Source organism: Guillardia theta (genome assembly GCF_000315625.1).
Source record: "Guillardia theta CCMP2712 unplaced genomic scaffold GUITHscaffold_60, whole genome shotgun sequence".
NCBI lineage: Eukaryota > Cryptophyceae > Pyrenomonadales > Geminigeraceae > Guillardia > Guillardia theta.
In genome coordinates this window covers 200,824-213,508 of record NW_005434614.1, presented here as the reverse complement: position 1 = coordinate 213,508, position 12,685 = coordinate 200,824, and the positions used below count along the sequence as shown (strand labels likewise).

The window sequence follows — 12,685 nt, the reverse complement described above, 5'->3', positions numbered from 1 at the left end:
TCTTTCCGTAGGACATCGATGAGCTCAATCGCATGATGTCAGCACCACCAGGTCTCTCCTGCCTATCCTCCTCTTTCTCGCTCCTCTTCTCCTGCTTCTCCTCCCTCCTCCATTCTTTCTCTCTTCCAGCTTCAGCCTGGTCGGTCATCATGGGACAGATGAAGACATCAAGCCGGTCAACCGTCACCTTCCAGTCATGACAAACTTGTCAAGCTTGGCTCATCGTCCGCGACCTGATCGGGTTCAAACTTTGACACCCTGCGATATCAGCTCTGATCGTCTGCTAGTTTTCAAACACCTTCTTGAAAGATCAGAGCAGCAGCTGGACTACAGCTGGGGGCTTGCAGGAGAGGTATCCTAAATGACATGTATTGCCGTCTCGTCTCAACTTGTCTGCTCAGATATTCGCGTCTTCTGGACAAGATCGGCAAGAACTCAAACTTTTAAAGCCTTTCGCCTCCTCCTCCTCCTCTCCTCCTCCCCTCCTCCTCCTCCTCTGCTGCGCTTGACCATCATCCCGTCGGTTTATCTTTGATGGAGTTGGAGTACAAGTAGGAGATGCAGCGGCGCATCACGTGCGCAGCCGCGATGTCCATGGGGGTGAAGGCGCGGGCGTTGGACTTGTTGGAGAGCACGAGGACGCCGAGGATGCTCTCCTCGCTGTCATGGTGAGGAACGGGGATGCACATGAGCGAGGTCGTGCTGTAGTCCAGCTGCCTGTCCAGCAGGCGGTTGAAGCGCGGGTCCACCTGGGCGTCTGGGATGACGATGTCAAAGCCAGTGCGAGCTACGTAGCCGAAGAGACCGTCGGCGATGGGGAGGCTCAGGCTCTGCTCCTTCCTCTCGTAGATGAATGAGTCAGAGTGAGCCGCCAGCCGCAGCTGCTTCTTCCTCATCCGGCTTGATCGCTTCGTCTCGCTCACCATCAGCATGGCGCGATCGCACTCAGTGAGGCGCTTGAGCTGGAAGAGCGCCTCGAAGACCGTCTCCTGCGCGAAGAAGTGGGAGTGGTTGGCGAGGGAGGTGTTGACGACGATCTCCATCATTCGCTTGCTCACTCGCGTCACCTGCTCGTCCATCTCCGTGAACGTCCCTCCCCCCTTCTTGTCTATGAAGCTGCAGACCCCCAGCAGCGACCCGTCGAGGTTGAACAAGGGCAGCGCCAGCAGCCCGTGGGTCTCCTCCTTCCCCTCCTCCCCCTCCTCCTTGTGCTTCTTTAGGCTCAAGTACACGAAGTCGACCTCCTCTGCAAACCTCGGATCTGCTCGCACGTCCTCTGACCTCACCGCCTCCTCGTGCTCTGCCACCCAACCCGCGACGCCGACGCCATGAGGGATCACGAGGGGCTCGCCGAGTCCAGCAGGAGAGAAGGACCACAGGAACTTGCGGTTGTTGTCCAGGACGGAGGAGACGTAGAGCTGGCAGTGCGTCGCTTCAACTCTCTCCATCATGTCGCGCGTGTATGCGTGGGCGAGGAGGAAGAGGTCCTGGTAGTTGAACGGGTAGTGCCGCGTCAGCGAGGACACGTGCAGAGCCTTCCTGGACGCCTCCAGCAGGGTCTTGAGCTGGGAGCACTTGTGGATGAGACCCCCCGCAAGCTCCCCGATGCTGCGCACCAGCAGCTCGTCAACTCGCGTGAACGGCTCCTCCCCTGATGGCGAGACCTTGTTGTAGCACTGGATCACCGCAACCACTTGGCCCCCGTGCCGGATGGGCTCGCACATGATCGTCCTCGCGTTCTCCCCCTGCAGTCTGTCCACCTCGATGCTGAACGACTTGGACTGAACGGCCGGGAACGGAATGTTGATTCCCATCCCCGTCCTCGCCACGTCAGCAGCAATCCCGGGCTTCACTTGTCGCTTCCTCACGTGCACGCTCTCCTCCCCGCTCGCTACCTCTGCGTTGGTGAAGCTTCGCTGCTGCTGGCCCTCCGGGTTGCTGGCCGTCCACTCCCATATCTTGCTGTTCCTCTCGTCCGTCAGCCACATCCGCACGTGCCCCGCGTGCACGAGCTGCATAATCGCCTGCTGGAGGTTGAGAAGCACGAGGGTCTCGTCGACCCCAGAGTCATGAACTATCCTCCTCATGGCGTCCATCAGTCTGATCACCATCCCCACCCCCACCAGGTTGCTCGCCACCTCCTCGATCATGTCCAGCCTTGTCTGCAGGTCCAGCGACGCCACCACCTCCTGGAACTTGCTGAGAGCCTCCTGCCCCCGGAGCAACCTCTGCACCTGCTGCTGTACTGTCTGTCTTCGCCGAGTGTCTTTGTGCTTTTGAACCACTACGGCACCGCCTTTCTCTCCCTCCTTGCTCTGTAAGATCTCCTTGAAGAGAGAAAGATCTATCGAGCCCTGACCCTCAACCCCCGCGTTCTGCCCCTCCCTGTTCTCTCCTTCCGCCACGTCCTCAGCAGCGTGCTCCGCCGCTGCCTCCGCATTCCTGCTGCTTTGATTGTTCAGCTCCATCAGCACTGCGTCGAAGGTCGTTGGATCATCCTCCTCATCAGCCGGCAGCTTGCCCTCTCCATTCTTCTCCGTCAACTTCGCCGTCAGGATAGTCATGTTGTGAATCTTCTCCTCTGTTTGCTCGTCTGACAGCTGACTTGCCTTGTCTGAGATCACAAGAGGATTCGACTTGTCCGCGTGCTTCTTCAACATCTCCATCGACAGGCTCGCGTGCATCTTGTGTTGCTTCCCCTTCTTCGTCATCAACTCCATCACTCCGCTGCATCCCATCGCCTTCAACCTTCTCCGATGATCCCCTGAGCTCAGAATCCTCTTCAGGTCCCTCCAGTGCTGAATCGTGTCCAGCTCGCTACCTTGCAGCTTCACCAGCTGCGCCCTGAGCGACGTCTCGCGAGTCAAGCAGGAGGCGTCAGGGACATAGGCGATCCAGAGGTTGAGCAAGGGCGTGTGGGAGGAGAGGGAGAGGGGGAGGGGCGTTGGGTTGATGATGCGGTGAAAGGTCTGCTTGTTCGGGTTGTTCTTGTTGATGGCGTCGTGGAGCAGGAGGGTGCGCGGGATGGGCCCGTCATGAGAGCTCGTGACAGCGTGCTGATCGATCTCATCCATCTTGGTGGGCTCGAAGGTGCCTGTTATCATGGTCTCCCGCAGGAACACGTTGAGCTTCTCCACCTTGCTCAGCTTGTGCGAGAGCCTCCACTTGTGAGCTCGCAACTCCTGCAGGCTTTCGACTCTCTCGCGCTCGAGGTCTGTCTGGACGAGCTGGAGGTACCGGATCTCGTCCTCTAGCTGAGCTATCAGCAGGTCCCGCGTCATCTCCTTGGTCAGGTCCTGGTACACGAGGTCGTCGGTGCTCGCCTCCGGCTCGTCTCTGCTCATGTAAAGGTTGGCCATGGCGCTCTGAATCTTGAGCCTGAGGGCGTTGCTGCCGTCAGCGATCTTGCTCTTGACCTCCGCATCGACCGTGTCGAAGAAGGGAGTGTAGGCGAAGCTCTGCCCGCCCTCTTTCGCCTCCATCGCCTCCCATGCTGGGTCCTTGCGATAGCTCGTCAGGCTAGAGGACGGCCTCCTCCTCCCCCCTCGCGCCTCCTCCCTCGACGAGAATCGAAAGGCGGAGGCTGGGCGAAGGGGGAGGGAGGAGGGAGGGTCCATGAAGTCAGGGGTCCTGGTCGAGAAGGTGGCTGACGCTGGACGTGTCGCTCGCTGTCTCGCTGACCCTCGAGGAGGAGGAGCCTCGCTCTTAGCTGCTGGCACTGCCGATGCCGGCCTTCTCCTCGCGCCCTCTGACTGCCTCGCGTGTCCCTCCACGTCCATCCTCCTCTCAACCGCAGAGGCAGGGCGTCGTCGCATCTTGAATAGAAGTCGAGAGAAAGACAGGTAGCCAACCAGCCAACACCGCGAGACAAGGGGGGCACAAGTAGAGGAGCGAGCGAGTGAGATATCCACGAGAAACAAATACAGATACTGCCTGCAAGACAAGGGGAAGGAAGAGGAGAAGGAAGAGGAGAAGGAAGAGGAGAAGGAAGAGGAGGAGGAGGAGGAGGAGGAGGGAGGTGGCGCGGACCACGAACAGCTGGAGGCAGGTGAGTACAGGAAGGGCAAAGAGGGGAGGGAGGGAGGGCTTAACTTTGAGTAAATGGAGGGAAAGGTACTGGGAAGGGACTGGTGTCGGGGCCTATGAATCAACTGCCGCAAGGGGGGGGAAGCAGAGGGGGGGAGGGGGGGAGGAATGTAGCTGGACAAGAGCTGACGGACAGAGCTCTTGGGATGAAGGGAAGTGACATGGAAGAGACTTGGCTGTATCAGATGTCTCCCTCAGATGAAGGTGAAGTGAAGGTGTGCGTGTACGACGAGGTTGACGCTGTCAAGTCAGGCCTGATGTACTTGAGGAACGTGAAGACAGATGTGATCGTAGAGCTGAGCGGCAAAAGATCGTCTGGTGATGTTGCTGCCTGCTAGACTAGTCTGATGATGATTGTTAGAGGGCTCCCTGGCCCTCAGAGTTGGTTCCAACATGCTTCGCTGCCGGCTGCGCGACCTCTCCATCGCTCCTCTGCCTTCCTTGCTCGATCAGTCCATGGTGGAGGAGCTCGAGCACGGATGTGGAGAAAGGCAGATGAAGTCATGCTGGTGCTGTTCTGACTGCTCATGATAGTTTGTACGAAGACATCAAGACAAAGTCGTTCATCAGCATGGTACAAGAGTCCAACATGGGATGGACCTTCCGACCGCAACAGCCGTTTGCTGTCTTTCATGTTGCTTCTTCTCTCCTTCTTGTTCTGCACTCACAAGCTGCCAGGGCCCCTTGAAGGTGCAGTTGATCGTATTGCCCGGGGGGCTGCTGCTGCTGCCTGCTACGGGTGATGGGGCGATAAGGGTAGAGGACTACCGGATTCAGCTCGTGGACAGGTTGAGGTTTGCGGTCAGTGACTGTCCTTACGCTCAGCAGGAAGGAGGAGGAGATGGAACTTCACCTGTCCAACGTCTTGCGATGGCTGCCGTGCTCACGCTGTGACGTGGACATGGAGGGGTAGGAGGAGGGGAGGAGGTGGAGGAGGAGGGGAGGATCATCCAAGGGGTAACCTGAGAGGCTTGCAGACTGAAAGCATGGATGCCTCCTGCGGAAGCTCGTGAGGCTTGGCAGCAGAGCTCGCCTTGTCGGACACTAGCCGGCCTTGCTCACACACAGTCAGAGAATGTGACAAGGGATGGAGAGAAATCCACCGGCTCGAACCACAACAACAATGCTCTCAGAAAGACAACTGTCAACGACGATGCTCTCAAAGAGAGAATTCAGATTTGTGAGAAGACAAGAGCAGACCTTCGGTCAAGCATGCACATGTCCGAGGATCGGCTCAGACGTCACTTACACGATGTCGACAAGGAGCTGGAAGAAATAGAGGCTCTCATGCTAGGACGCGAAGAAGGGGGAGGGAGTAACGTGGGCAGCTCTGAAGGAAACATCGCAACGATCAGGTTGGAGTATGACAGAAGGAAAGCAAAGATTGTGCAGCAACATAATCGTGAGATGGAATCGGTGAGAGAGAAGATGTTTCGATACTCCAGGGAAGAGGAAAAACTTCGTTACCAACTACAACACAAACCCATGACTTCCTCTGCCGACAGAGTGCGGAGGTTGAAGGTCCAACGACAGCCTGCAGTCGTTGTGGATCATCGCGGCATGACGTCCGAGACTGTTGCAAGCTTGTCTCCCTTCCCTAGACTTCGTGCCGCTTCCTCTTCTTCCTTCCGCCGCCTCGTCGGCATTCAATCCTCGCTCATGCTCAGTCGGACAGTCGGCGCGACTGGGAGCGACACGTTGAGGAACGAGGACGCGAGGGAGTTCTTCGTCGAGCACGTGCTCACAAGCACGAGGCCCAAGACACTAGAGGCGTCGAGAGACTCGGTGAGATCAGACGGACTGCCAAGAGATCTGATGTTGCTCAGGTCACTCGGCTTAAAGAGCTTGCGAGAAGGCAAGTGTCGCAGATGCTCTCTGCTGTCTCCCCCAAGATGGCGAGCATGTCGCCGCGTCAGGCGCTCGAGTTCTCGTTGATGCGTAGGAGAGAGGGAGAGCATGCGGAGGAGAGGAGAGCTGTGTTCACGATGGACAAAGAAGAGTTTGTGACGCACCGACCTGCGGGTTGGGAGGAGGCAGAGAAGAGGGAGGAGGCGACCCTCTCAAAAGATGCTCGTGGGGAGCGAGACTCTCTTCGGCACTTCACCATCGCTCGCAGCATCTCTCGTTGGCAGGAGCAGCAGACGTCTCCCTCGCAGCCTCGTCCAGGTCGCCTCCTCCCGTTGATCCTCCCTCTCACTCTCACCTCAGCTCTCTCCGACTTGATCCGCGACGTGTCTCGCCGCGTCGACAGCAGCGCGAGGGTGCAAGAGAAGGTCCGCCGGCTCAGAGCAGCCGAGCAGCTGGACGTTATGGTCTCAAGCTTGAAGCCCCGCGAGGGGTCGCCACAGCCCGGGCGAGAGCGAGTGGGAAGGGTCGTGGCGTCTACAATGAGCATGGTCAGGGAGTACCTCCCTCAGCTCGAGCGGTACCAGCAGGACGAGCCTCTCTCTCGTGACCCCTGCGCAGCGTCTGGACTCCGACCTGGAGCATCTCGGAGGAGTTTCTTGACCAGCTGAGCTGCCTCCCCTCCCCAAGGTGACCTCCACGTGCCCTTGCCCTTCCACTCCTCCTGACGTCGAGGCTGCTGCAGGCGGCGAGCAGTATGGAACACAGTGTGCGCGTGCGATAGGGTGAGAGAGGGAGGAGGGAGAGGCAACGTGACACGCTGCTGCTGTTCAGATCGTTTCTGAGTCCATGCTCAATATCTCCGCCAACGTGCTGGCCCGCTCGTATGCTGTCCTCGTCCGCAGCTCCCTCTGACCTTCTCCCTCCAGCTTTCGCGTCCACAAGGCCAGAAATGTCTTCCGGAACTTGCGAGTGCAGAGATACTTGGCTATGATCGTGCGATTGCAGCAGAACATCCGATGCGCTGTCAGCCGGAGAAGCTTGACAAGACTTCGAGGATCGAGTAAGCTGGAGACGAGGATGAAGACGGTGAGCAGCGGCTAGCAGATCTGCTGCGAGTGACGAGGGACGCAGGAGGTCAGGCAGCAGGAGGTGCCGCAGAGAAAAACTCTGGAGGAGAGTGAAGCTGACGACGAGGACAGCAAGGTTCGATGAGTCGATGCGAGAAAAGGATGAATACGTTTGAAAGCTGGTGCAGCGATGATGAACATGATGACAATGATGACAATGATAATGCTCCAGAGGAGGAGGAGGAGGAGGAGGAGGAGGAGGAGGAGGAGGAGGAGGAGGAGGAGGAGGAGGAGGAGGAGGAGGAGGAGGAGGAGGAGGAGGAGAGGGGAAAAGAAGGACAAGACGATGACAAAGACGGCAGGTGTTGTGGCTGGTGAGGAATCATTCAGTGTCGGAGGTGATGTATAACTCATGCTCTCTCTGTCTCTGTCTCACGTCCTGGCAGGACAAGGCTCGTCAGGTGTTGACAATATGCCAAGGAGACATCACCCGCACTTCGAGCATAATAAGTCACATGTCTTGATATACTATGAAGCCTACTATCAGTAAGCCTCGACTGATGCCGTCTTGACACTGGCATGGTACAAGCCTCGTCTCAGTCAGCTTCTCTGTCGTGCATGTTCACGTCCGATCTCACTACTAGGCTACATCCGTCAAGTCATCCGTAGTAACCTCTAGTAGCCCGAGGCAGGCCCGGACCCCGGTGTATCGGAAACTCTGTTTGCCTAATTCTATTGTTTTCCAAGTTTAATCTTTTAGCTAATTATTACAGTGATGCGCCACCTTCCTGTCAATGGAGTAATGGAGAGAAGTGGGAAAGGAGAGAGGTGCGATGCGAGGGGGAGGAGCGATGGCGATAGAGGAAGAGAGATGGTAGCACTCAGAGTATCCAACCCTTTGTCCTTCCATGTCAAGCATAGGAAGCAGTGATTGGAAGAAAAATCTTGTAGGATGCAAGAATGTGGTACCAGAGATACAAGGTCGTTCTCTCTCAGATGTTGACGAAGCCGAGCGAGGTACACAAGTCGTGATGAGACAAGACTGAATCATGTATGAGTGATCATTGTATGATGGTTGCTTTCCGCAGATGCTGATGAAATATCGAAAGATGTGACTGTAAAGGAACACAAGTAGCGGCATGTTCAAATCGGAAGCCAGTCGAGCTCCGGTGTCTCTCTGCTTTCTTCTGATCTGCTTCTCGAGGATTCTTGCAGCAAATCCCTCAAGACCTCAGCTCAAACCATGTTCTCCTCAGTTGCAACGAACGGATTGTTCATACATGTGTAATAGTCAGGTCAAGATGGTGAGAATGCTAGATTGCAGACGTCTCAACTTCTTCGGATCAAGAGTTCGCAGCATCGCCAGTCCTTCCGGAGTAAGATTCGACTTCTAATTTCCTCCACTCTGCAGTAATTTCGATTCATGCAGTCGAGAAGCCTTCGTGTGTTTGCTGTTCTGCAAAAGCGTCTACGCGACTTGTGGTACGTGAAATTGTTGCTTGTTTCGCTGGCTGATGTAGCTGCAGGACTCACCGGAGCTCTCATCGTCTCGCCTTCAGCGCCGTTGCTCTGCCAGGCTTAGCGACGGCTGGTATGGAGCGTGCAGCTGGTTCTGATGAAAGAAGACGCGGTCAAGAGTCCAAGTGGGCGGTAGAGATTGTACCTCCAAGCTCTGTGGCATCTTCCAAGGCTAGTTTGAGCTCGGAGAGTGAGAAGACAGAATCCTTGCTGCGAACAGACAAGGCTGAGAGCAGCACTGCGAAGAGCACTTCCGTGGATGAATGTACCTCAGATGTTTCAGCTACTTCTTGCAGATCCGACCGGAATAGCGAGACCTCTCGGGATGAGTCGATCTCAGCTCAGACAACAGTCAACGCGACACGGAGGGGTGGCAGGAGGCTGCATGCCGGAAGAAAGTCCAACAGAGAACCAGTCTACGGCTTGTCCACCACACGATGTAGGTGAACTTTGATGCCTCTCAAATGGTAACGGTGTTTGGTCAGGCATTGTTGCGAACTGTACTACTTACGCATCTTACGGGGATCCTGTGGAGCGGCTGAAGCTGTACGTGAAGGAGGTTGGTTCCATCATGATTCAAACTGAGGCCTCTGCTCTAGCTTCTGTTCGGAGCATCGACATCCGGGAACAGTCGATCTCAAGAATCGCATTTGTATGTTCCCCGAGGTTGCCTTGACTGAGGTCCTCCTTCTCCCTGAGTCACCTCCCGATGGCGCAGGGCTGCAGCAGTAGAGCCACCTACGGGTCTGTGGGCAACAGCACGAAGAGTGCTGGGGAAGATCAAAGGTCGATGCATCTTGAGTCATGGTTCTGCGCCTCCCATCGCGGCCCTCGGATTTCAAGCTCTTCCGCAGGTTTTCATCTCACCAGCATGAGGACATGCCGTCACCCTCACACGTGCTCCAGGTTGTGCGAGGCTCAGAACTGCAAGAAGATTCCTGCCTTCGGTGATCCAAGGAGCGGGAGCCCGAGGTATGTTAGCAGTACCAGTTGAGAAGTTCGAGTGACACGATCTCGTGCAGGTTCTGTCGTGAGCACAAGCTTGCATTCCACGTGGACGTGAAGAACAAGAAGCACATGGTTGATACCATCCGCACATCAAGGTAGTTTGTATCCTACAGCTGAACGCGCAATCAGCGTAATGGTGGGATGCAGGAAAAATGCATCGCATGCTGCTAGGATGGAAAATCGAGTGTTAATGATCAGCAGGTATTTGTCAGAATCCGTTAGCATGCATTCACCGTCATTGGCAGTATCGATGCGATGCCGAACGCATGGAGTTTTATGAATGTTTTCACTCATGAAGCAAACTGATGCTTGCCATACCTCCCTAATCACAGTCTGACATAGTAGAAATCGCTGTATAGTAAATATTCAATAAAGATACACGCCAAAAGCTACTGCAGTGGCAAACAAGCTGTCATTCGAGTAGCTTGCTTGCGCAAAATTATCAGCATCTTCGTCCCAGAAACATCGACAACCCATCCTGGAGGGAGTCACGAGCATATCAGCAAAAATGATTCACGATCCTACAACACTCACTGTATTCCCTCTCCTCGCTGCTCCCCAATCACAACCTGCACAACATATTTGTATCTCTCCCAATGAAATTCTGAAATCATTCAAAACAAAAGTGTCAGCGTTCCGACGATCCATTACAGCCATACCTCTCTCCACGTACCTTTCAACTTCATCTTGATCGAGTCTGCGATCTCTCTTGTAGCCTTTGCTGCTCTGTCAACGTTGTACTTCTCTTCTTTCAGCCTCTCTCTCATCACATCTTTCATCATCTCTCGCGCCATCGACGCCACAAACCGACCCCTCAGCCCGGGCCCCACCATTCCCCGCCGATCCATGGCGACAATATGCAACGGGCCTGATTCCTGGGGCTGGGTGGGTCATTCAGTACACCCATACCTAGCTATACATTTAGTATTGAATCGACTAGGGTAGGGTCATACACCCCACCCTAACAATATTCAACCGAAAACTTCGCTGTGATACCCCCTCTTCTTACTGAATTTTTTCATTTGGATGGGGGGTGGGGGTGACTACCCTCACCCCCTTCTGACCTTCGAAATAGTACCCGTGTGTCGCAAGGATCGTCCCGATAACATGGGTTTAGAAAGGATACGGAGCAGGAGAAAGATACGGAGGTGGAGAAGCGAGGGAGGGAGGAGAAAGATACGGAGCAGGAGATGAGCATGTAGAAGAGGCGGTCAGTGCTGGGAACATGGAGATGGGAAGCATGTGACACAAGCGAGAGAGGATCGATTGTTCTGATCAGTCCCTCCAGGACTCCCAATGTTGTGAATGGAAATCTTCACCAATAGACCGAGAGGAGCTTTTCGCATCTCAGTCCTCCGCTCTTCGTCGTATCAACAGCATAACGGAGAGGTCAGACCTCATCGTGACCATAACGATTCTTTCATCTCGATGATGAGTTGATGGCATGGCAGGGCGAGGGCACGTCTGCAGCTTTGCAACGTGTGCATGTCGAACTCGAAGGGTCGTCGCTCTTCCTCAGCAAAGATCTGACACAGTGGAAAACAATCATCGCAGAAGACTCCGATTGGATAGAAGATGTGATGACATACAGAATGAAGCTTGAGGCTTCCTTCAGGTTCAAGATTGAAGTCCCCGACGCCCCCCCTCCACCCCCTGCCTCTGATCCTGCTGCTGCTGCTGCTGTCATGCAGTCTTCTCCTTCCAGAGAAGAGCCATGGTTCATCATCATATTCGTGCTTCAGTTCGACAATGACAACAGAGATTGCGTGGGGAGGGTTTTGGTGCTGCCTGAGGGCAGGAGGGGGAGCAAGAGCATGAAGGACTTGATTCAGAACTCCAAGGACCCCTCCTCTCACAGCATGCAAGAGCTCTTTATCAGTGGAGTTTGGTATGCTGAACATGAGCGAGAGATGGCAAGGGAGGTGGTTGCGATCAGATTCAACGAGGAGGAGCAGGGGGAGGAGGGAGCTGAAAACAACTTCTTGGTCAAACTTCACGGAAAGATCATCTCGGCCCACAGGAGCGAGCAGAGTGCAAGGGAAGCGCAGCTGAAGGCACGGACGATCTCCTCCTCCCTTGTCCACCTGTTGATGAGCTTGACAGGAGGAGCTCAGGAGGGTCAGGGAGCCATCTTCGTCCAAGGTGACTGGCACCTTCCTTTCTTTCCGTCTTTGCGTGAGGGCTGGTGGGTAGGATCGTTCAGATGCTCTCCTGGCTATCAGGATCTAACGCTGGCGGTTGATAACGAGGAAGCTCTTTTGGTGTTGAAGGATGTCATCAGATCGGATGAGGAGGTTGCGAGCTACCCTTCCCTTCCTCTTCCCTCCCTCCCTCTCCCGCTTCCCTCTTCCCCGTCTGCCTCTCTCTTCGCCCCGTCTCCCTCTCTCTCTCTGTTACCTCTCCATCTCTCTCATCCTCTTTCTTCTGCGTCTTCTCTCTGCTTTTGCATGTGAACACTTTTGTTCTGTTTAGAGTTCATTCTTGAAGAAGCTTGCGTCAGACGCGCTAGCAGGTTTGCTGTCCCTGTATCGAGTTGCAAGTCTGTTGACTGGAGACAAAAGAGATCAGCAGGCAGAAAGACGAATCTCTAGTGGAATTGATTGTCAGCGAGATCAATCTCGATCTCGATCAACTTCAAATCCTGCAAACCACATCCCAAGGGGTTCGCACATCTCGCAGCGAAGGATTCTTGCGGGTCGAGAAGATTATTTCGCTGTTGAGATTGCTCGCATGTCAACCAGAACTCGATGTTTCAGAGGTTGGTCTTGCCTGACTTTGCTCTTGTGAGCTGATGTTGTGAGCTGATGTTACTGGTGGTTCCAGGAATGTTACGTCCTCCTGCAACGAGTCGCCTCCTGTGACGACGACTTTGTTGTCGAGCAAGCCATGGTTGTTTGCCGAGAGCTGCAGAGCAAGATGAATGAAGAGCAAAGATTGGAGCTCAGATCCGCTGCCTTGAAGACGTTGAAATCGACTGCTGATGCGTTCGAATCGGTAAGAGGAAACAAGATGCTGCCAAGAGATACTGATTGACTGACGTGATGCCTGTTGCGTTCTCTGCGATGAAGGCCACGGACGATCTAAGTAGAACAGGTAGAAGCCTGATCGAGGAGGAGGAGGAGGAGGAGGAGGAGGAGGAAGAGAAGGATGAGGACGAG

The 12,685-nt window shown here is 55.0% G+C and overlaps 4 protein-coding genes across 4 annotated transcripts in view; 2 read left to right on the top strand and 2 right to left on the bottom strand.

Moving 5' to 3' along the window:
- Positions 1-512: 512 nt before the first annotated feature.
- GUITHDRAFT_112573 (hypothetical protein) lies at positions 513-3,815 on the bottom strand (the record flags this gene model as incomplete). The annotated part of the gene is made up of 1 exon (XM_005828285.1): positions 513-3,815. One exon carries the CDS (start codon positions 3,813-3,815, stop codon positions 513-515), a length of 3,303 nt encoding a protein of 1,100 aa, XP_005828342.1.
- A 4,609-nt stretch (positions 3,816-8,424) lies between these two features.
- On the top strand, positions 8,425-9,833 carry GUITHDRAFT_112571 (hypothetical protein; the record flags this gene model as incomplete). Its single annotated transcript, XM_005828284.1, has 8 exons — positions 8,425-8,483; positions 8,528-8,958; positions 9,005-9,171; positions 9,238-9,305; positions 9,426-9,491; positions 9,542-9,622; positions 9,675-9,728; positions 9,773-9,833. 8 exons carry the CDS (start codon positions 8,425-8,427, stop codon positions 9,831-9,833), a joined length of 987 nt encoding a protein of 328 aa, XP_005828341.1.
- A 60-nt stretch (positions 9,834-9,893) lies between these two features.
- Positions 9,894-10,306, bottom strand: GUITHDRAFT_74817 (hypothetical protein; the record flags this gene model as incomplete). The annotated part of the gene is made up of 3 exons (XM_005828283.1): positions 9,894-10,005; positions 10,062-10,131; positions 10,201-10,306. 3 exons carry the CDS (start codon positions 10,304-10,306, stop codon positions 9,894-9,896), a joined length of 288 nt encoding a protein of 95 aa, XP_005828340.1.
- Positions 10,307-11,119: 813 nt separating this feature from the next.
- The window catches only part of GUITHDRAFT_112570 (hypothetical protein), a gene marked incomplete at both ends in the record, with an annotated part of 3,616 nt that continues 2,050 nt past the window's right edge, over positions 11,120-12,685 (top strand). The window contains 5 exons of the mRNA XM_005828282.1: positions 11,120-11,669; positions 11,721-11,821; positions 12,000-12,039; positions 12,089-12,189; positions 12,351-12,521. Coding sequence (XP_005828339.1) covers positions 11,120-11,669; positions 11,721-11,821; positions 12,000-12,039; positions 12,089-12,189; positions 12,351-12,521 — 963 coding nt within the window. The remainder of the gene's footprint in view (positions 11,670-11,720; positions 11,822-11,999; positions 12,040-12,088; positions 12,190-12,350; positions 12,522-12,685) is intronic.